The following is a 23,158-nucleotide window of genomic DNA, read 5'->3' as shown; positions in this document are numbered from 1 at the left end:
TATGGGCGATTCACGAGATGGATATATATATATATATCTTGATCGATCAATTATTATTATTTTTTAATCTAATTAAGCTTTGTTGTACAATTTAAAGGTCAAATACACTGCATTTAAAACAGTCAGCAATAATCCTAATGAATTCAGAGCTTATGAAATTATACCTAGGTTGAATATATGCCTTCCACAACCATAAGACCTACTACATTTTTTTTATTTTTTTTATTACAATGATCACTGATCTGGATTTCAGGTCTGTCTATAAAAATGCCCTTTTTTGTTACAAATTTAACCAGAACCATGCATAATGCACATTCACTAATAATGTAGCAGGCATAAACAATCTCTCAATACAAGCCCACGTGCTAGTGAGTAGCCAGCTAATATTTATATTTCAAGTTTAGCCAGCTTGGATCTAGGTATAATTTCACAAGCTCTGAATTCAGATAACAAGGCAAAACAGTTGAATTTTTATGAACACAACTTTCTTAACTTCTCCAACTGTTTGAACAGCATGCTAGCCTGTCCACTTTGGTCAGATGTTGAAATCAAGTAGCCTACCTTATCAGAATGAGAACGTGTTGGCAATTCCTTTATATAATTGTTTTATGCATATTGCACATTTATAAAACAGACTAAACAGCTAGTATAACAATCTTTATTTGACTAAAATGCTGCTAGCGATACGTGGTACTGTAATGCGTGCGCGACAAACTGAGCATTAACTTTCCAGAATGAATGTTCATTGGTACATCCGTTTTAGTAGTGTCTGCTCTTCTCGAAATTTGAGGAGTTGAAACATAAACAGGGTATGGTTCGAAAGGTTAATTTCTCTGGTGTAAATGGGAAGGTGCACAGCACAGAAGGAGCGAACGAGACGAGACCAAAAAGACTCATAAAAAAAAAAAGCTCATAAAAACAAAAGATACAAAAAACCTAGATTCTGCAATACAGGCATTTGAAATATTGCGCAAAACATACATTTGAATTAATTAGTTATCGCCTAACCCTACTTTGAGCCCGGGAAACACCAGCAAGGTGACTGTTTGATTGATTGATTGATTGATTGATTGATTGATTGATTTGAGAATGAGTAACCATGACAAAACTACACCCTGGCCTCAGTCTGCCTTTGAATGTATGGAACACAAAGCCTTAAACCTAGTCATGGCCTATAGATGTAATGTATGCCTATTTATGGTCATGATGTAGTGTTGATTTAGATTAGGCTGAGTGAGGATAGGCCCTGTGGCTCTGGGTTGAACGAGTCTACAGGCTTAGGGACTAAAGAAAGGAAGAGTGAGCAAGAGGGTGTGTGCATGTGTGGGGTGACTCACAGGTGGCAGGGGTATCTATACTATGTGGGAATTTATTAAGAAGTGATTTTCTGTGGTGTAACTGTGTGTAGCCTACACACAGAACTACCATTATTTGTTTTGCTCTACCCTCCCCTTTTAGCCTAGTCACTGGTCCTGTCCTGCCCTAACCTTAACCTTGCCTAACACAAAACCCCTCATACATCAACACCTACACACTATTTGCCTGTGTATTATACACACATATTTACTGTAAACCTATGGGCAATTCCGTAGCAACGGAATTACGCTGAAACTCCGATTTTTCACTTTAAAATGTATACCAAACAAAAACCATTGATTTCAAAGTTTAACAAACCATACAACTCTATGCACAAGGAATACTTTTAACAATTTTCGCTGAACATTTTACAAAAACACATTTACATGAAGAACTGTGCAGATATACATTTTGATAACAGAATGAAACAAATTTTACCGTAATTTTTCCAGTAAATGTGTTTTTGTGAAATTTTCAGTAGAAATTGTTGAAAGTAGTCCTTGTTCATAGAGTTGTATGATTTGTTAGACTTTGAAATCAATGGTTTTTGTTTGGCATACCTTTTTAATGTGAAAAGTCTGAGTCTGCATAATTCCGTTGTTCAGAAGTGACTCGTGGCATGGTCGCACAATTGTAGAACCGTGTGTGTGTACTATATGTTAATCTGTTTGTCTCCCTCTCTTTTTTCCATGTTCTCTCCTGACCTGCCCTTTCGCTAACCATCTGCAGGTAAGAGTTATCTTTCTCTGCCATTACATAAAATTGTGAAGTGTGTTAGAAATGTTAACTTAAGACTTCACTTTGACCACTTGACAGCAGTTTGGCAGGGTTGACCAGTAATGGCATCAGGTGGTGGACCCCAAATGGCCCCAGGCCCTATGTTTACCAGTCAGCCCTGTGCTTTTACTTACTACTGCAGGCCTCTGGCTAAAGCATTCTAACTGTCCTGCAGGGATGTAATGTTGTAAAAGGGGCTGTCCTTTCAACTCTCAGTAAGAGTCACAGCCGACCGGTTCAAACCGGCCGCATCCACCCACGCACCACAGCTACTCTTTCTCTCGCTCCATCACTCTGGCTTTCTCTTAATTTGTTATTCTCTCTTTCTCTTTCCCGCTGACCTCTGCTTTCTCAATATCATAATATAAACACACTCTCAAATGCTCACAGCAACTCCATTGGCCTCAACAGTAGTAGATAGGCTATAGGTTGTATCTGTGAGTGTGTTACAACCCAGGACATAGGACTCAGGCCAGTGTCTTTTGAGTTAACTAGCATATAAATACCTTTTGTGATTTCCTGTGAAAAGTAGCATACCGGGAGATGGACTCTCTCTCTCACTGTGTTGGTGGTCCATAAATACACACTCAAGGTATATATACCAGTCCATGAATGGAGCTGCAGCCACTGAGCCGTGTGTGTGTATGTAGGATCAAGCACTGCTTATGTTAGCCCTCTGTTGTCACTGCCTTTGGCCTGACGCAGTCTCTAGTTAGTCCACTCGCTTCTTCCTCTCTCTCTGGACATCTAATAAGATGCAGCGCACACACGGAGGAAGGACGGAAGGAATGGGTCAGATCCTATAGTTCTACAGGCCAGGGTTTAAGCTGGACAGCCTCCCAGAATGAACTGCAGAGTACAGATCAACAAAGCTCAGGTGTTGATCAACTCATCTCTTTAAGTCAATACCAGATTCAGAGCAGGAGAGAAATGATAGTGGTCTGTAGTACACACAGACCTTTTCTAGCTAGCATCAGTCATCCAATTTACTGAAAGGGCTATTCAAGAGTTAATCTAGTTGGTGTTTAAGTGATAGTGTACCAGTTTTCACTCTTCCACCTGCTCTTTAGGCTTTCTACAGGTCCAGTTTCACACACAGTGAACACTGGTGGATTTGAGAAGGAGCAGTGACTACTCTAATGGGTGCATCTTACAATGTGGAAATGATGTAATTTCTCCTATATTCTGGCCTGACAGACAGACCTATGGGGACTGGGTATTGGAGCATGTAATCAGGAGCTTCAGTAGGCTCGTTCAGGGAGCTAAGCACTATTATTATATAGACCTTTTCAACTGTCAAAACAATAGCACGTTCTATATGCACGCGCAACCAAGAGGTTCCCCAGTAAACATCCGGTGCTGCAGCGCTCCATAATTGCTAGCTAGCTAGTTATTTCTTGATCCAACCAAAAAACGGAACGAACGAGTTATATACACACATTGACTTGTTGCTATCAGATCTACTAAACAAAATCATCAAACAATGTTTATTTCCTGTTTTATCTGTTTGCTCTGGTGGTGTTGTCTACATTTGGCTAGCACAGCAAATAGCCTCGTTAGCCAGCTAGATAGATGAATTTCTCTCACGACAGCCAACAAAATAACTAATTGTTTACATCAAAAGTTGGCTAGCAGCAGTACTATCAACCTTTCTCCCCCCTCACCAATCTGTCTCTCCTAGCTCTTAATTTGCTTCCTCCAAAACGCAACTATATTTTACCCAGGTGTATTGCCCACTTAGTTTCAATTAACAAACATACTGTAGTTTTTATTAACTGCTAGCTTGTGCTAGGCATGTATTATCAACCTCATGTTACGAGACCTAGCTAATTGTGGTGATAATTGTGAACTGCATATTAATTAAACATAACATGAAGCAAACAAATTGCAACTTTATTTCAAGCAACATGTATTTTGAAATTAAATCAAATTAACCTTAACATATTCCTTTCTGCACACCCTCATGATAGTGATATTTGCTAATAATGTCTCTCCTGTGCATGTCATCCTTAAGGCCTACCTTCATTACAAGGGTGGGGCTTGCACTAATCCGTTTCATGACTGCATGTACAGTAGCTATAGAACTCTGGTATCCTTCAACATGGTTAGCCTCATTAATTGTCTAATGAAAAAGAAAAACCCACACACTGATCTTGCTAGTATCAGCCTTTTCTTTTCTTTCAAGTTATTAGCAAATTATTCCCACACACAAGTGCTCAGATGTGCAAGTGCTTTTCCTATTTCTAATTGTATCATTTAAAATGGAGAAAACATCTCAACAAAATGTAAACAATGTTTGAGGATTTGTTAATCCTGTTTCAGTATAGAAATGACAAGCCACATGTACAAGTGCATTGGACATGCCCACGAGACCAATACTAATCCCATTATATGTCTGCATTGGGCATGCATGCCATAAATAATCTCACATTCACTGTAACCAAGAGGGTAGAGCAAGGATAGTGGAAGCAAGAGAAAAATATCCTGGAGAGTGACTACAATGAAGGGTCACTTTTACATGGGCTGCAAAGTAGCCATGTAATGTATGAGTTCCATCCCTGTATGGTTGGCCGGGACACAAACCCTAATCAAATTACACTTGTAGCTAGCATGCCAACCACTGGAGAGTGTAGCAGAATGAAGCAAATCGGCTCAAAATTGCAGGAAGAGATCCTCCTGCAGCAGAGATGCTTACGGTATTAAAATATGCTGTAGATACATTCATGATAGACAGGAGGAGACACTACTTCAAGTTTCAGGGGGTATCACATCAGTGGCTACTAGAACTCACCTGCAGCTTACCTCTGTGTGCAGTCACACCCCTTTCACCACCTCCTACGCCACCGACAGTATAACTCAGCCACCGACTGTGTGATCTGAGTCAATGTAGCAGAATGAAATACCCAATGTATTATGTGGGTGCTAGATTGACTCAGTTCATACAGTCTGCTCTGCTGGCTACTGAGGTTGAAGCAGAGAAGGAGGTCAGTGATCATAGCAGAGGGCTGAGTGTATAGTACATGTGAGCTAGTTGACAGGCGAGTGCTAGGCTCTTTCTCAATTCATCCTTCCTCGATTCCTCTCCTCGCCTCATTGGAGAAGAAGAGTAGAAGGAAGGGACCTTGTACCTTCTCCATCAATACAGTTGCGATACAATACAGGTGAGGAGATAGGATGCGAGTAATCAAGGAAAGACAAAGTGAGACAACCCTAGGAGCCAGCGTGTGGTGATGTCACCCTCCCTGAGACCTAAAGTACTGTTATCCTAGCCCAACCAAGGCCATTGTTTTGGTAGGATAATGGACGCTGCTTTGTGGGTATGAAGTGCTGTTGTGGACAGGGGTTGCATTCTAGGTCAGCCATACAGGGATTGTCACACCCACACCAGTGATCAAGGACATCAGCTGCAAATCTGTGCAATATCACCAGACAAAATGAAAGTGAATGACAACCGAGTAAAACAGACACACGGAATGTTCAATGACTAAAAAATACACTATACTTAAATCAAAGAATCAACACTTTATTTAATATCATACAAAGAATGCCTGTGTAAATGGTTAGTGGGTTTAGACATTCATCTTACTCCAAAACAAGAGATAATTGAATAGTTAAATTATTATTTTCTAATACAAATAATAAGCAGAATGTCAGGGTTGGGCTGGAACAGAAACATGTGCACCAAGTAGCCAGTTTGGCCATGCATGTTCTAGGTCTATGCATTGTTACTTTTAACAGTATTTTTGTAGTCTTACAGCCAATTCTAACAGTAAACCAATAGCATATAAACCCATTGGAGATATACCCACTCCAGGACTTGGGACTTTCTTTGGGACCTTTATCCGCAGACAGGGTTTAACAGCTTTCACAGGTCTCTGTATCTGAGGTTAGGAAACATAGAAATTAGACTAGGACTTGCTTCATTATTCTCAAGCGATATAACATTTTTATATTTTGTTGCCATTGTGTTTTTATATTGTCATAGTTCTCTCTTATGGACTGGAAGTGTGTTCATTAGATAGCTAGTTTAGCTACTAGCTAGGTAGCTAGCAATGTTGTTTTTAGCAGATCATGCTAACGTTTGCGTCATTAAAAAAACCGAATATTGGATGGCTGTCTATCCTATTTATATCTAGCTAGCTGACGTTACCTAGAATAGATGGTTAACTTGATAAAAAAGCGTACCTGTGTGCTGCACATCATCCTGGCGCCGCCACCTCCTGCTGCTAAAGTTACTATCCATGCAGGCAATGCAGCCCCCTGCGATGCTTCTTTGGGAAATCTATTAACTTTAATTTTCAAAAATAGATTTGTCCTCGGACATGAGGACCATCCCACCCACGCATACTATGGTCAAAACCTTGAGAAAACAACTAGACTAAGTTACCTAATTTAGCTAGCTAGCTGTTTGCAACCGCGACATAACAGCTGTTGTTTACAAACGCACCGGAAGTGTTTGGGGTTCCACGGTTCACTTCCGCTGCTCTTCAAACAGCTGTTAAAAAGGTCTATAACATGGACCACCGCTTATTACACTATGTGCTGATTGTATTAGTCCCTTAGTTAAACCACTTTATGTAACGTCCTCGTCCAATAATGTGCAGATGGATACATATTATTAGGCTATACTGTAGCATTTCAGAGAAGCGGTGAGGAAAAGCCATATTGAGACCCTCTGGCTCAGAAAATGTTTGAGGCTCCGTTAGGTGTGTATGTGTGTTTGTGGCTCTTGGTAGTAGCCTATCTGTGTTTTCTCTGTGTGTACATGAGTATAGAGCCTGATAGAGTGAATGATGAGGGGGTTATATCACTGAGCCCCAGTAGTTAATGTGTCTCTGTGGGAGGGCATGGATGGGCAGGGCTGGGTGATAAGCTGGCAGTGGGCAGCAGCTATGTCCTCTCTATACCCTCTACCCTCCTCTACTATCAGTTATCTGCTGTGTCATGGAGCTGTATGTTGGAAAGCTATTTGGCTGTGTCCTTCTCTCCCTCCCCTTCTCTCTCTCCATCCAAACCGGATTGTAGGACAGAGCAGGGCAATTCCACGGTAACGGAATTACGCTTTGACTCATTTTATTCACTTTAAAATGTATGCCAAACAAAAAACATTGATTTAGAAGTTTAACAAACCATACAAATCTATGCACAAGGACTACGTTTAACAATCTCCAATGAAAAATGTACAAAAACGAATTTAGTGTAAGAACTGTACAGATGCAAACTTTGATAACGGAATTACGGTAAAATCTCCCTCAGGTATTTTATGCGACCACATTTTCCAAAAACTCTTAAATATCTACTCCAAATTAAGATTCAAAGATGTCTGCAGAAAGAATGGGATGTCAGCTATGACATGCCACCTTGAGTTTGAAGAAATCTCTTTTGGTTATTGAACTAGAGCAAGTGAAGTGGATTTACACCTGGTACAGTAACGGATTACATCATGGATCCCTGATCTCTACTACACAGAAATGCATAATTATGGATATGAATGTCATTCTCCTCATGTTTCACAAGTTTGGACATCACAGCAGAACACAGTAGACTACAGTGCAGTACAATACAGCACAGAATAGCAAAGCAGAGTAGGGTAGAGTTCAGTGCAGTGCAGTAGAGTGCAGTGCAGTAGAGTACAGTACAATATACTATACTCTACTGTACTATACTCTACTTTTCTGTACAGTATTGCACTATATTTTGCTGTACTATTGTACTGTACTCTACTGTGCTCTACTCACTGTACTGTAATGTACTGTGCTATCAAACTTGTGAAACATACTTCTATGATGGGTACAGATTTGGTCCAATCCGGTTCGTCTGTGGACGTTAACATCAAGGCCAGGGTGGAGTGACCAAATTTCAACTACTTTTCAACGTCCATGGACGTCCTGTGTCGGTCGGTGCTCAGTGGGTGAGGATGCTGGTTACAGTAAATGGAAAGAGAGGGGGCTCATGGGTAGGTGTCAGTAGGAGCTGGGAGAGGTGACATTAACTATAGAGTGAGAGGGAGGGAGGGGTTGTCCAATCTCTGACTGTTTTTAACTCTCTTGGTTTGACAACCAGACAACAGAAATACAAAGAAAACCGTTATGAGCTGAACATAACAGTATGCCAGTGGAAGGGAGGACATTAGCAGGTGACCCAACTGTGGTTTGTGACTATTATGATTTCCCATTGTAGCCAATTCAGTTGCAGTAATTCCGTAACAGATTTTTGGGTAATGGTAACGGAATTACGAGTTTTAATCACGTAATAATTCATGAACAAAATTGATATCAGTAAAATCACTGTAATTGGTAGGTCTCATCATGAGGGAGAGAAATTAGAAAATATTTTGAAGATATGTGGTTTTTTGGTAACAGAATTACAAGGCACAAGGCAATATTTCTTAAACTTAAAGAAGGCAATCAATTTAACTAAATATAAGTGTTGATATTACGTCAACATTATTGTGTTTTGATGCATTTCTGATACCTGTTAAGACTTTTTCTGGTAGTTGTTTTCTAAAACCCCTTTTCCATCTGTTTATCCAGAAATCAAAGCCTTTACTTATGCCTCATTTTTCAGATGGAAAATGGTTAAAAAATGTATATGCCTAAATTTCTCCAAAATCTATACTCTTAGCTTTCATTTGACACCCAATTTTATATGCTTCTATGAACTTCACATGTTGGTGCTCATGGGTCGTTTTCGTTGGAAATGCCCATCAGTCATCAGCCTGACCAGACAGATGGACAGATGAAGAGGGGGAAGGGGGAGAGGGTGGGCAGGAGGAGTTTGTTGAGCCGTAAATCTGGTAGTGTAGTAAGTGTTATTTTGGGGGATCTCCATTAGCTGTTGTGATAGCAGCAGCTACACATCCTGGGGTCCACACAAAACATGAAACATGACATAATACAGAACATTAATAGACCAGAACAGCTCAAGGATAGAACTACATAAAGATGAAATCCCCTAGTTAGGACAGAGAGAGGCTATATTGTGGAGAATAGGGATTAGAATGGGGATGTTCTATTTGAAGAGGTTAGAGATAAACACTAAAACATTCTGTATGGAGGGATTTGGCCTTGCTTTTCTGAAATATCACACAGAGTTCTGACTACGCTCTGTGTACTTCACACTATATTCTCTCTTGTGTATGTGAGTGGGGGATGGGTTGTGTGTTTTATTGCAGTATTTGTGTTCTGAAGTCTCCTTGCCGATGCCAGGTAAAAGCTGCTCAGTAGAACATGAGCTGCACAGGAGTACACAGCACATCACACAAACATGCACACAAATGCATCCACAGACACGCATGCATGAACACACTGACCTCCTCTAACAGAGCAACAGTCCACAAGAACACAATGTCCCCAACTTATAGTACACTTGACACGTGTGTGTCAGCTGCTCTAGTTCCGAAGAATCTTTGGGAAAAGCACAAACACATAATCTCACACACATAGCCTGTCCAATGCATTTAAAAGCAGGTGGCTAGTTTACACTCTACATGAACTGTACACATCTGCCCTCAGCTTAACCCTTCTGTCATCGGTGGCAGTATGAATGTAAGGGAATATGGCTGCGTTCACACAGGCAGCCCAATTCTGATATTTTTTCACATCAAATCTTTTCACATCAGATCTTTTTCATAGCTGATCTGGTTGGCCAAAATACCAATTAGAATTGGGCTTCCTGTCTAAACGCAGCCTAATTGTGTGAGAGCGCTTGTATGTGGTGCATTTGGCATTGTTGATTACTGACAGTCTGTTCATTTAGATAGCTAGTTTATACTGACAGTATATATTGATGAGGACCTGTACTAGGTTACTTCACATGTATACTGTATGATTTTTTTTTTTAATGCATTTTTATCTAGACTTATCAGCTCTAATTTCCCAGAAAATAAAAACAATTGGTATGTAATAGATTACGGATTATGATCTATTATCTGGTTCAAACCAGCAGGTAGTGTGAAGCCCTGGTCTGGAGTTACAATCACAAACAACCCATCTGCCCCATCTGTGTTTATGTCTTGTGTGTCCTGAGGTTAATAGTGTGGAAGGGCCAACCAATCCTGTTTTGATTAAGCTATCACGCAGGGTGGTCCATATAATGCACTATATAACATGTGACTGACCCTAACACTTGATGAGTGTGCAGTATTATACATCCAGCTCAGCTTAGCCCTCCCAATCCCCTCAGCTGCTGCAGTGGAAGTAATGTTCTGGTTTGACTAGCCGTCTGGAGCTAGAACATCATGTTCTAGGCCAATATATAGATCCCCCTCCTCTCTTTTTTCTTTCCCGCTCCTCCTCTTCCCTCTATCGTCATCGCCCCCTCTTTCTCTCCCATCGCCCCAAATCGGACAGCTCTGCCATTGTCTCTGTGGATAAGCCCCAGTTCACACCGCACATACACACACAAACATTGAAGTGGCCTAGCCGTGTTGGTGATTGCGTGTGGAGGGGAGCAGCATTTGGTTCTAGGCTATAGTAAAGGCCTCTTACATCACCCCTCGTGTCACTTCTCATCAACAGCCCAGTGGCACCACACAAAGACTGACTGGAGGGACGCTACTGTTACAGATGCAGGCACGACTGACTGTCTCTGTCCCCCTCTCCCTGTCTGTCCCCCTCTCCCTGTCTGTCCCCCTCTCTCTGTCTGTCCCCCTCTCTCTGTTTCTCTGTCCCTCTCTCCCTTTGTCCCCCTCTCTCTGTTTCTCTGTCCCTCTCTCTCTGTCTGCTTTCTCTGTCTCTGACTTCTCTGTCTTCCCTCTCTCTGTTGCCCCTCCTCTCTCTTCATGGTTCATGTAAGAATCACCAGCTTTTCCGCCCCAGGTCTTTCTCGTTGAGCGCTGTGTTCAACAGGTCTTTGAGCAGTGCATCGTGTGTGTTTGTTTTCTGAGTGTTAGTCCTGCTAATACCAGGTTTCACGCCACATTAGTCATACCTGCTGCCCTTGTTTTTCTTACAAACACCTATGTAATGACCGCTGTGTGGATCAGCACGCACTTTCAATCAGACACCTCTCCAGTGATCTCTATCAGACCATACATGCGCATAGCAGAGCACCTATGTGATAGCTCAGCTTAGTAGACCTGTACTGATCTTAGTAATGTTTGGGAATACTTGTTGAATGGTGGGCTTAAAGCTCCATCTGAACTTATCAAGATGTATTGGATCCAGTTGACCACATGATGTTTAGTGATGGGGGGAAAAAACTATACAGGAACATATCACAATATTATTTTGGACGATATTATATCAATACTTGACTCCATACTTGTTTATTTTACTAGGTAGCGTTATCTAGCGCTAGTAGGGTGTACCTGCGTCATAACTCTGGTATTTTTCATCATATAGCTTGTTCCCCATCTTCTTTTTAAATAGTGAGCCAACATGTTTTCAGCACTTTTATTTCCGTGACTGATCAACTCATTTTATCATGCTCTCTCGTCTCTCTGCAGCAAACATATAGTGAGCAATATGTTCGGACATCAAATCGCAGTAATATTGCAGTATCAAATCGCAATACATATAGAATCATGAGAATCGCAATACATATCATATCGGCACCTAAGTATCGTGATAATACCGTATCGTGAGGTCCCTGGCAATTCCTATCTCTCGCTCTCTGAGACAGAGCAACGTGCTGAGGCAGTGTATCTGGTTCATTCTCCCCTGGTGAGAGCTGGAGAGAGCAGGACTCAGCTCTGTTGTTTGACCTGCTGCTGTCAGCCCAAATGTTCAAATGGAACCTCTCACCCTCTCCCTTTCTACCTCTCTCACGCCACCACGTAATGCCAACATGGCTACTCATCATTTTGCCACAGTGAATTACTCTATCCATAGTTGTCCTATCCAGGCCTGAAACTTCCGGTATAGTCTGCATTTTTGGGCTATGGAAATGAGAGCCTAGATATCCCATTGGTGATATGACCGTACTCTGTATAAACTGGGGGATATTCTTAAAATGGCGTCTCATTCTTAAAATAGACCTACATGGAATCACCATCAGACAGTGAATGTTACGACTTGCTATTTATAAACTGGTGGTTACGTAAGAAGTAGGCTACACATTCATAAACATTGGGCACACACACACACACATATATGGTAGGGATTAGACTGAAAGGACAGGGGCAGCATCTTTAACACGCTGTTTCCAAAATCCCAAATTTCCCAAAATAATACAATATGACTGGATCAATCCCCTCAGGGTTAATTTGGGGGGGGGGGAGGCCAGGGGTCTGTCCTAAACACAGAGAGGGCTCCAAATGTACCCCACCCTGGAGGGAGGGAGACCCAGGACTCACCGGAAAGGAGAGAGAGAGAGAGGGAGAAGAGGAGGAGAAGCGGTGCTCATCAGGGCAGAAGCTAATCTGTGTTGATGCTTTATGTAAGACTAGGTCACATGACCTCGCAGTGCTGTGATGTCACGGCTGCCCTACACTTGTTTTTGCTCAATCAGTCGCTAGTTCTCCTGCCTTGGCGATCCATGCAGAGGATAGAGAGACACACACACTCCAACTGACACACGCAGCCCTGGCTTGTCCCCTCATCTCTACCAATGCTCTCCACACTCCGGTGGGACTCAGAGAAGAGAAAAAGAAAGGGAGCGAGGGACTAGAAAATAGGAATATCTGATTCTATTGAAGGAGAGTGAACGGACAGCCCGATGAGAGAGCGGGTGGTCCGGGTGCAAGGCCAGGACGAGATGGCCATGAAGCTGTTGTTCTGGGAACTGGAGCAGCACCTCAAGAGGTAAACTAAGACTTAAACTGGAGATAAACAATACCGACCTAGTCCTCCCTTACTGGAGCTAGTCTACTGTTGACAATGCCTAGTCCTCCCTTAGTGGAGCTAGTCTACTGTTGACAATACCGACCTAGTCCTCCCTTAGTGGAGCTAGTCTACTGTTGACAATTCCGACCTAGTCCTCCCTTACTGGAGCTAGTCTACTGTTGACAATACCAAGCTAGTCCCCCCTTAGTGGAGCTAGTCTACTGTTGACAATACCGACCTAGTCCTCCCCTACCATGTCTGCTAACAACAGGGTTAGTGTCTTAATACTGTAGCTGAAGAGGTATAGGCTCTGTCTGTCTGCTCTTACTGTACAGGAGTCTGGAAACAAACCAAGGAAGGGACGGACTAAGCTGCATTGTCTCTTTCTTTTGGCTTGGTCAGACTAATGATTGGTCTGACGATTGGTGTTAAGTGTAGAGATGGGCATTTGAAAAGATTTCAGAATTTGAATAATAACATTTTTTTCAGGATATCCAGATAGTCTAAATAAATGTTTTAAAGAAAAACGTTATTTTAAAAAGTCAATGGAGACCTGATCATGTGACTCGAGAGAGCGCTGGTGCGCTGCGCTCTGCTTGTTTTAGCAGAAGGGTGGGGGAGGAGCAAGAGAGGAGCAGGGGCCGGTGTGTGTGACAGTTTGTGTCTGGCTGTGTGTGGCGCGGAGGAAGAGAGCGAAAGTAGCCAAACAAACTCGTGCTAGTTAGACACACTTGTTGATGCCATAGGTAATCTATCATACCATCTGGTAGTGCCTGTCTTGACTGCATCAAATCATTGTAAAGAAGCTAGCTAGCTACAGTAGCCAGCTAGCTAGCTAAAGTAGCAAGCATAGCCGCGGGAAGTAGTTTGGGGGTGGGGGTGCAACTTTTTTCACGGGGGGACAGGTGCTGGAGCAACGTTTTGCCAACGCTGCAGACTGCTATATCGGTCCGCTATTAAAGGACTATAAAATCCCAGTGCACTATTGTGGAATAAAATATATCAATATTGTTTGATTTTCAGGGGGTGCTGCAGCACCCTCAGCACCCCTACTTCCAGCAGCTATGGTAGCCAGGCTGATTGAGGCTATTTTGTTGGCCTAAATGTGTCAACATGTTTGAGGTGTTTGCAGCTTCATACGCTATTCTCGTTGAGCAGTGGCAACATACTCTCTCTGTCCATCTCCATTGTAATCTACTGGGAAACCAAAATGTTCCAAAACTGGAGATTTAACCCAAAAATAGTCTAAGCCAGGGGGGTTTACTACTAAGCTATATGGAATTGTTTTAAGAAGGTCATACCAAGGATCATTTTGCTATTTGATTTTGAATTGTAAGACCCCTTGAAGTATAATTTTGGCCTTACTGCTATTAGCCCATATAAATGCATTGATTAACAGATCCACTACAATGGATAGTCCCCCCCCCCCCAAAAAAAAATGAAAGGAAGTTTGTTCTGAAGTGTCTATCCTATATCTGAGAGATATAAGAAAGATCAGAAAACATATATTTTTCAAACATGTATTTAACCCCTTATTTTTGTCAATAAACAGTCTCCTCCATATATACTTCATTACGTTTTTCGACTGGGGCGTCCAAGAGGCCTGTGGGCGTCCAAGAGCAAAACGTGTTTGTGAGAGTCTCACCTTTACACAGAGGGGTCTTATTAGTGTCTAGCCCAAACTGTTCGGACGCTACAGACAGAAGTTGGCAGATCGGCCCAAACCGTCTGTACGGTTTGGCTCTACAACCAAGGGTTGTAGAGCCAAACCGTACAGACGATTTTGTGAGAAGAGATGTCTCATGGTCTGACAAACACTGCTCTAGCTCTGTCACCTTTCACCGCAGATGCGGAAGTGTTACATAGGCGATTCTTTATTATTATGCTAATTAGATTTCCGCGCGGGCATCGACCTTAGGGTAGTTAAACGATGATGGAGAATCCTTCTGGTTTATCGACACTACCACTCGCCATAATACAGAACTAGTTCCTGGCTGCATATCACAAAAGGACAGTTTGAAATGCGCCAATTAAGATTTGAATTGTGATTACAACATGCAAATAGGCTCTTTCTTTTTTAACGGAATAGGGTCAATAATAATTTCAGCTCAGATTTACTCGAGGCATACAAAATCAGTGTAGGTAAGGCCTATAGGCCTAGTAATATAATAATAATAATAATAATAATAATAATAATAATAATAATAATAATACAAAAATGTATTCATTCGGGTTCACAGTGCAGACCGAACCCAAAGTCCCCATACCATTCGGTACGAATACATGTACCATTACACCCCTACAAGTAATCGAATATTGACGCCTGTTTGGATATTCGAATAACCATCCCTAGTTACGCGTTTCATTTTAATCTTGGTAGGTGATTAGTTTAGAGCATAGACATTGAATTGGAATGTGCATTTCAGTATTTAAAAATGGACTGTACAATAGTGTTGTCTGTCATGGAAAAAAAATCATTATGAATGATACTTAGTAAAGATATTATGTAGTGTAAGGGTTAATTGTTTGTGTTTATTACAGAAAAACATTTAATTTTTAGTTTGTCTCATTTTGTTATCAAATTTAACCAGGGCAGATACTGTATGTAAACTTTTTTGTGTTGATAGTTGTGTGACTGTTCAGTTGTTTTAATAGCTGCATGGTTTAGGGCAGGGGTTCTAGGGCTGTCCCAGACCAACAAAAAAAACGACAATCTTGGTTGACCGAAAGTTGCCTGTTCTTTCGACCAATCGTTTGGTCTAAATGTTTAAACATGTTTTTAATGAAATCAACTATATGCATTGAGCTTGTCTGATGCTTAAAGCTTACGGTTTTATGAAATAAGACAAATGCCTCGAGGGTGCCAGAGATCTAGAAAACCAGAAGAAAAAATAAATTAACCTGAACCAACTATTCTCGTCCCGATCCTGCTGGCTTTTGCAGATTCTGCCATTACTCTCCTGAAGTTGCCGGTAATAGGCTACACGAGGAGTCTGCAACCTTTCTCATGTGGAATGCCATTTTATCTTACCATTTCTACCGATCTGCCTGCCAGTTATGGTTTTCATATGCACATTTTCGTGAAAGTTTCATTTAATTTATAATAGTCTTCATATCTCAAAATCATTGTCATGTGGTTAATCAAAATGATATCCATTGCCAATTATGTAAAAATAGCCTACATAATGCCAACAAATAAAAACATTGCAGCCTGCAGGTAGAAAATATTCTGATAAAATAAATATCCTATAAATAACATTGGCTACACATGGCCTGTCTGCAACAAACTTGAAACATTGTATCAACTATTAACTTGGGTCTGGGCCCTCAGCGCCAGTGAGCTCGGGACAGACACAGCTGTAGGCTATTTGCGCAAGGGATAAGAAGCAGCGCTTGACTTGGGCAGGAGCTCACCGGAGCCGACTACCGGCACCTCAAGTTTTGTACTGCTTGAGCTCCTGTTCCTCTTTTTATAGAATATTAGCTCAAAACTATTGTGGAGCTCCTGCACCTAAATATAAACAGTACCAGCACCCAAAATGAGTACCGGAACCTATTTCAGTCCAAGTCAAGCACTGATTAGATGTAATCAGGTATGCCTATTTGATGACATTTCCACTGGGTCCGAGCATCACATTTTTCCCTTTCACGCTGATTGGTTATTGAAAGGGAGAGCGCTGAAAATATTTTTCAAATACATTGATAAACTATTGTAATTCTCAATGGATGTAAAAACAGACTTCGTTTGCTTCCTGTTTGAGGTGAAGAAAACATTACTTTGAGAAGCTCCACAGGTGGTGGTTCATTAAGCCAATCAGAAATACTATCAGATCCCCAAATGAGCACATTTATATGCCTACATTTGCGCGCAGGCCAGGTAGCCTATAGGCCTACTTCTATACGTGCGCGTCCTTACTCAACATTGACAGGAGCACTCCAAACAAAAGACAAAGACTAAATTGACAAAACTCGTAAATGGAATGAAATAAACCTAAACTTGTTTCTCACAAGTGGCGAAAGTATTCACCCCCATTGGCATTTTTCCTATTTTGTTGCCTTACAACCTGGAATTAAAATTGATTTACACAACATGCCTACCACTTTGAAGATGCAGAATATTTTTCTTGTGAAACAAACAAGAAATAAGACAAAAAAACAGAACTTGAGCGTGCATAACTATTCACCCCCCCAAAGTCAATACTTTGTAGAGCCACCTTTTGTACCAATTACAGTTGCAAGTCTCTTGGGGTATGTCTCTACAGGGAGGGGAAAAAAGTATTTGATCCCCTGCTGATTTTGTACGTTTGCCCACTGACAAAGAAATTATCAGTCTATAATTTTAATGGTAGGTTTATTTGAACAGTGAGAGACAGAATAACAACAAAAAAATCCAGATAAACGCATGTCAAAAATGTTATAAATTGATTTGCATTTTAATGAGGGAAATAAGTATTTGACCCCCTCTCAATCAGAAAGATTTCTGGCTCCCAGGTGTCTTTTATACAGGTAACGAGCTGAGATTAGGAGCACACTCTTAAAGGGAGTGCTCCTAATCTCAGTTTGTTACCTGTATAAAAGACACCTGTCCACAGAAGCAATCAATCAATCAGATTCCAAACTCTCCACCATGGCCAAGACCAAAGAGCTCTCCAATGATGTCAGGGACAAGATTGTAGACCTACACAAGGCTGGAATGGGCTACAAGACCATCGCCAAGCAGCTTGGTGAGAAGGTGACAGCAGTTGGTGCGATTATTCGCAAATGGAAGAAACACAAAATAACTGTCAATCTCCCTCGGCCTGGGGCTCCATGCAAGATCTCACCTCGTGGAGTTGCAATGATCATGAGAACGGTGAGGAATCAGCCCAGAACTACACTGGAGGATCGTGTCAATGATCTCAAGGCAGCTGGGACCATGGTCACCAAGAAAACAGTTGGTAACACACTACGCCGTGAAGGGCTGAAATCCTGCAGTGCCCGCAAGATCCCCCTGCTCAAGAAAGCACATATACAGTGGGGAGAACAAGTATTTGATACACTGCCGATTTTGCAGGTTTTCCTACTTACAAAGCATGTAGAGGTCTGTAATTTTTATCATAGGTACACTTCAACTGTGAGAGATGGAATCTAAAACAAAAATCCAGAAAATCACATTGTATGATTTTTAAGTAATTAATTTGCATTTTATTGCATGACATAAGTATTTGATCACCTACCAACCAGTAAGAATTCCGGCTCTCACAGACCTGTTAGTTTTTCTTTAAGAAGCCCTCCTGTTCTCCACTCATTACCTGTATTATCTGCACCTGTTTGAACTCGTTACCTGTATAAAAGACACTTGTCCACACACTCAATCAAACAGACTCCATCCTCTCCACAATGGCCAAGACCAGAGAGCTGTGTAAGGACATCAGGGATAAAATTGTAGACCTGCACAAGGCTGGGATGGGCTACAGGACAATAGACAAGCAGCTTGGTGAGAAGGCAACAACTGTTGGCGCAATTATTAGAAAATGGAAGAAGTTCAAGATGACGGTCAAACACCCTCGGTCTGGGGCTCCATGCAAGATCTCACCTCGTGGGGCATCAATGATCATGAGGAAGGTGAGGGATCAGCCCAGAACTACACGGCAGGACCTGGTCAATGACCTGAAGAGAGCTGGGTCCACAGTCTCAAAGAAAACCATTAGTAACACACTACGCCGTCATGGATTAAAATCCTGCAGCGCACGCAAGGTCCCCCTGCTCAAGCCAGCGCATGTCCAGGCCCGTCTGAAGTTTGCCAATGACCATCTGGATGATCCAGAGGAGGAATGGGAGAAGGTCATGTGGTCTGATGAGACAAAAATATAGCTTTTTGGTCTAAACTCCACTCGCCGTGTTTGGAGGAAGAAGAAGGATGAGTACAACCCCAAGAACACCATCCCAATCGTGAAGCATGGAGGTGGAAACATCATTCTTTGGGGATGCTTTTCTGCAAAATGGGACAGGACGACTGCACCGTATTGAGGGGAGGATGGATGGGGCCATGTATCGCAAGATCTTGGCCAACAACCTCCTTCCCTCAGTAAGAGCATTGAAGATGGGTCGTGGCTGGGTCTTCCAGCATGACAATGACCCAAAACACACAGCCAGGGCAACAAAGGAGTGGCTCCGTAAGAAGCATCTCAAGGTCCTGGAGTGGCCTAGCCAGTCTCCAGACCTGAACCCAATAGAAAATATTTGGAGGGAGCTGAAAGTCCGTATTGCCCAGCGACAGCCCCGAAACCTGGAGGATCTGGAGAAGGTCTGTATGGAGGAGTGGGCCAAAATCCCTGCTGCAGTGTGTGCAAACCTGGTCAAGACCTACAGAAAACATATGATCTCTGTAATTGCAAACAAAGGTTTCTGTACCAAATATTAAGTTCTGCTTTTCTGATGTATCAAATACTTATGTCATGCAATAAAATGCAAATTCATTACTTAAAAATCATACAATGTGATTTTCTGGATTTTTTATTTAGATTCCGTCTCACAGGTGAAGTGTACTCATGATAAAAATTACAGACCTCTACATGCTTTGTAAGTAGGAAAACCTGCAAAATCGGCAGTGTATCAAATACTTGTTCTCCCCACTGTATGTATATATATATATATATATGTGTATATATATATGTGTATATATATATATATATGTGTGTATATATATATATATGTGTGTGTATATATATATGTGTATATATATATATGTATGTGTGTGTATATATATATATATATATATATATATATGTATATATATATATATGTATGTGTGTGTATATATATATATATATATATATATATATGTATGTGTGTGTGTATATATATATATATATATATATATACGTATGTGTATATATATATATACGTATGTGTATATATATATACGTATGTGTATATATATATACGTATATATATATACGTATGTATATATACGTATGTATATATATATATACGTATGTATATATATACGTGTATGTATATATATGTCGCTCTGGACAAGAGCGTCTGCTAAATGACGTAAATGTAAAAGTAAATGTATATACATACATACATACAGTTGAAGTCGGAAGTTTACATACACTTAGGTTGGAGTCATTAAAACTCGTTTTTCAACCACATATTTCTTGTTAACAAACTATAGTTTTGGCAAGTCGGTTAGGACATCTACTTTGTGCATGACACAAGTAATTTTTCCAACAATTGTTTACTGACAGATTATTTCACTTATAATTCACTGTATCACAATTCCAGTGGGTCAGAAGTTTACATACTGTTGACTGTGCCTTTAAACAGCTTGGACAATTCCATAAAATGATGTCATGGCTTTAGAAAATTCTGATAGGCTAATTGACATCATTTTAGTCAATTGGAGGTGTACCTTTGGATGTATTTCAAGGCCTACCTTCAAACTCAGTGCTTCTTTGCTTGACATCATGGGAAAATCAAAAGAAATCAGCCAAGACCTCAGAAAAAAATGGTAGACATCCACAAGTCTGGTTGATCCTTGGGAGCAATTTCCAAACGCCTGAAGGTACCACGTTCATCTGTACAAACAATAGTATGCAAGTATAAACACAATGGGACCACGCAGCCGTCATACCGCTCAGGAAGGAGACGCGTTCTATCTCCTAAAGATTAACGTACTTTGGTGTGAAAAGTGCAACAATCCCAGAACAACAGCAAAGGACCTTGTGAAGATGCTGGAGGAAACAGGTACAAAAGTATCTATAACCACAGTAAAACGAGTCCTATATCGACATAACCTGAAAGGCCGCTCAGCAAGGAAGAAGCCAATGCTCCAAAACAGCCATAAAAAAGCCAGACTACGGTTTGCAACTGCACATGGGGACGAAGATCGTACTTTTTGGAGAAATGTCTTCTGGTCTGATGAAACAAAAATAGAACTGTTTGGCCATAATGACCATCGTTATGTTTGGAGGAAAAAGGGGGTTGCTTGCAAGCCGAAGAACACCATCCCAACCGTGAAGCACGGGGGTGGCAGCATTATGCTGTGGGGGTGCTTTGCTGCAGGAGGGTCTGGTGCACTTCACAAAATAGATGGCATCATGAGGAAGGAAAATTATGTGGATTTTTTTAAGCCACATCTGAAGACATCAGTCAGGAAGTTAAAGCTTGGTCGTAAATGGGTCTTCCAAATGGACAATGACACCAAGCATACTTCCAAAGTTGTGGCAAAATGGCTTAAGGACAAACAAAGTCAAGGTATTGGAGTGGCCATCACAATAGGCTTTGTTGTGCCCTCTTCACGACTGTCTTGGTGTGTTTGGACCATGATATGGACACCAAGGAACTTGAAGCTCTCAACCTGTTCCACTACAGCCCCGTTGAATAGAATGGGAGCGTGCTCAGTCCTCTTTTATTTCCTGTAGTCCACAATCATCTCCTTTGTCTTGGTCACGTTGAGGGAGAGGTTGTTATCCTGGCACCACACAGTCAGGTCTTTGTCCTCCTCCCTATAGGCTGGCTCATCGTTGTCGGTGATCAGGCCTACCACTTTTGTGTCGTTGGCAAACTTAATGATGGTGTTGGAGTTGTGCCTGGCCATGCAGTCATGGGTGAACAGGGAGTACAGGAGGGGTATTTTCAGACTCAGTCAGGGACATGTTGAAAATGTCAGTGAAGACACTTGCCAGTTGGTCAGCGCATGCTCGGAGTACACGTCCTTGTAATCTGTCTGGCCCTGCAGCCTTGTGAATGTTGACCTGCTTAAAAGTCTTATTCACATCGGCTACGGAGAGCGTGATCACATAGTCATCCGGAACAGCTGATGCTCTCATGCATGCTTCAGTGTTGCTTGCCTCGAAGCGAGCATAGAAGTGATTTAGCTCGTCTGGTAGGCTTGTCACTGGGCAGCTTGTGGCTGTGCTTCCCTTTGTAGTCTGTAATAGTTTTCAAGCCCTGCCACATCCGACGAGCGTCAGAGCCGGTGTAGTACGATTCAATCTTAGTCCTGTATTGACTCTTTGCCTGTTTGATGGTTCGTCGGAGGGCATAGCGGGATTTCTTATAAGCGTCCGGGTTAGAGTCCCGCTCCTTGAAAGCGGCAGCTCTACCCTTTAGCTCAGTGCGGATGTTGCCTGTAATCCATGGCTTCTAGTTGGGGTATGTACGTACGGTCACTGTGGGGACGACGTCATCAATGCACTTATTGATGAAGCCAGTGACTGATGTGGTTGTACTCCTCAATGATATCGGAAGAATCCCGGAACATATTCCAGTCTGTGCTAGCAAAACAGTGCTGTAGCTTAGCATCTGCGTCATCTGACCACTTTTTTATTAACCGAGTCACTGGTGCTTCCTGCTTTAGTTTTTGCTTATAAGCAGGAATCAGGAGGATAGAGTTATGTTCAGATTTGCCAAATGGAGGGTGAGGGAGAGCTTTGTACGCGTCTCTGTGTGTAGAGTAAAGGTGGTCTAGTGTTTTTTTCCTTCTGGTTGCACATTTAACATGCTGGTAGAAATTAGGTAGAACGGATTTAAGTTTCCCTGCATTAAAGTCCCCGGCCACTAGGAGCGCTGCCTCTGGATGAGCGTTTTCCTGTTTACTTATGGCCTTATACAGCTCATTGAGTGCAATCTTAGTGCCAGCATCGGTTTGTGGTGGTAAATAGACCAAATATAGATAAAAACTATCTTGGTAAATAGTGTGGTTTACAGCTTATCATGAGATACTCTACCTCAGGCGAGCAAAACCTTGAGACTTCCTTAGTATTAGATTTTATGCACCAGCTGTTGTTTACAAATATACACAGACCGCCACCCCTTGTCTTACCGGAGTCAGCCGTTCTAACCTGCCGATGTAGCGTATATATCCCGCCAGCTGTATGTTATCCATGTCATCGTTCAGCCACGCCTCGGTGAAACGTAAGATATTACAGTTTTTAATGTCCCGTTGGTAGGATAACCTTAATCTTAGGTCGTCCAATTTATTTTCAAATTATTGAACATTGGCTAATAGGATTGATGGAAGAGGCAGGTTACTCGCTCACCGTCGGATCCTTACAAGGCACCCCGACGTACGTCCACGATATCTCTGTCTCTTTCTCATGCGAATGACGGGGATTTGAGCCTTGTCGGGTGTCTGTACTCGTGTCGTCCGACTCGTTGAAGAAAAACTCTTCGTCCAATACGAGGTGAGTAATCGCTGTCCTGATATCCAGAAGCTCTTTTTGGGCATAAGAGACGGTAGCAGAAACATTATGTACAGAATAAATTAC

The 23,158-nt window shown here is 41.7% G+C and overlaps 1 protein-coding gene across 2 annotated transcripts in view; it reads left to right on the top strand.

Annotated features, from left to right (window-relative positions):
* Positions 1–23,158, top strand: part of tsc22d1 (TSC22 domain family, member 1) — an 85,186-nt gene that overhangs the window by 50,637 nt on the left and 11,391 nt on the right. The window contains exon 1 of one of the 2 annotated variants that reach the window (XM_041844582.2): positions 12,661–12,878. The exons of the other annotated variant lie outside the window; for it this stretch is intronic. Coding sequence (XP_041700516.1) covers positions 12,793–12,878 — 86 coding nt within the window. The 5' untranslated portion in view covers positions 12,661–12,792. Of the gene's footprint in view, positions 1–12,660; positions 12,879–23,158 lie in introns of those variants that run through there. 2 annotated transcript variants of the gene reach the window in all.

This window comes from Coregonus clupeaformis, chromosome 23 (genome assembly GCF_020615455.1).
Source record: "Coregonus clupeaformis isolate EN_2021a chromosome 23, ASM2061545v1, whole genome shotgun sequence".
Lineage (NCBI taxonomy): Eukaryota > Metazoa > Chordata > Actinopteri > Salmoniformes > Salmonidae > Coregonus > Coregonus clupeaformis.
Note: the sequence above shows the minus strand (reverse complement) of the source record. Positions and strands in the feature narration are given on the sequence as shown.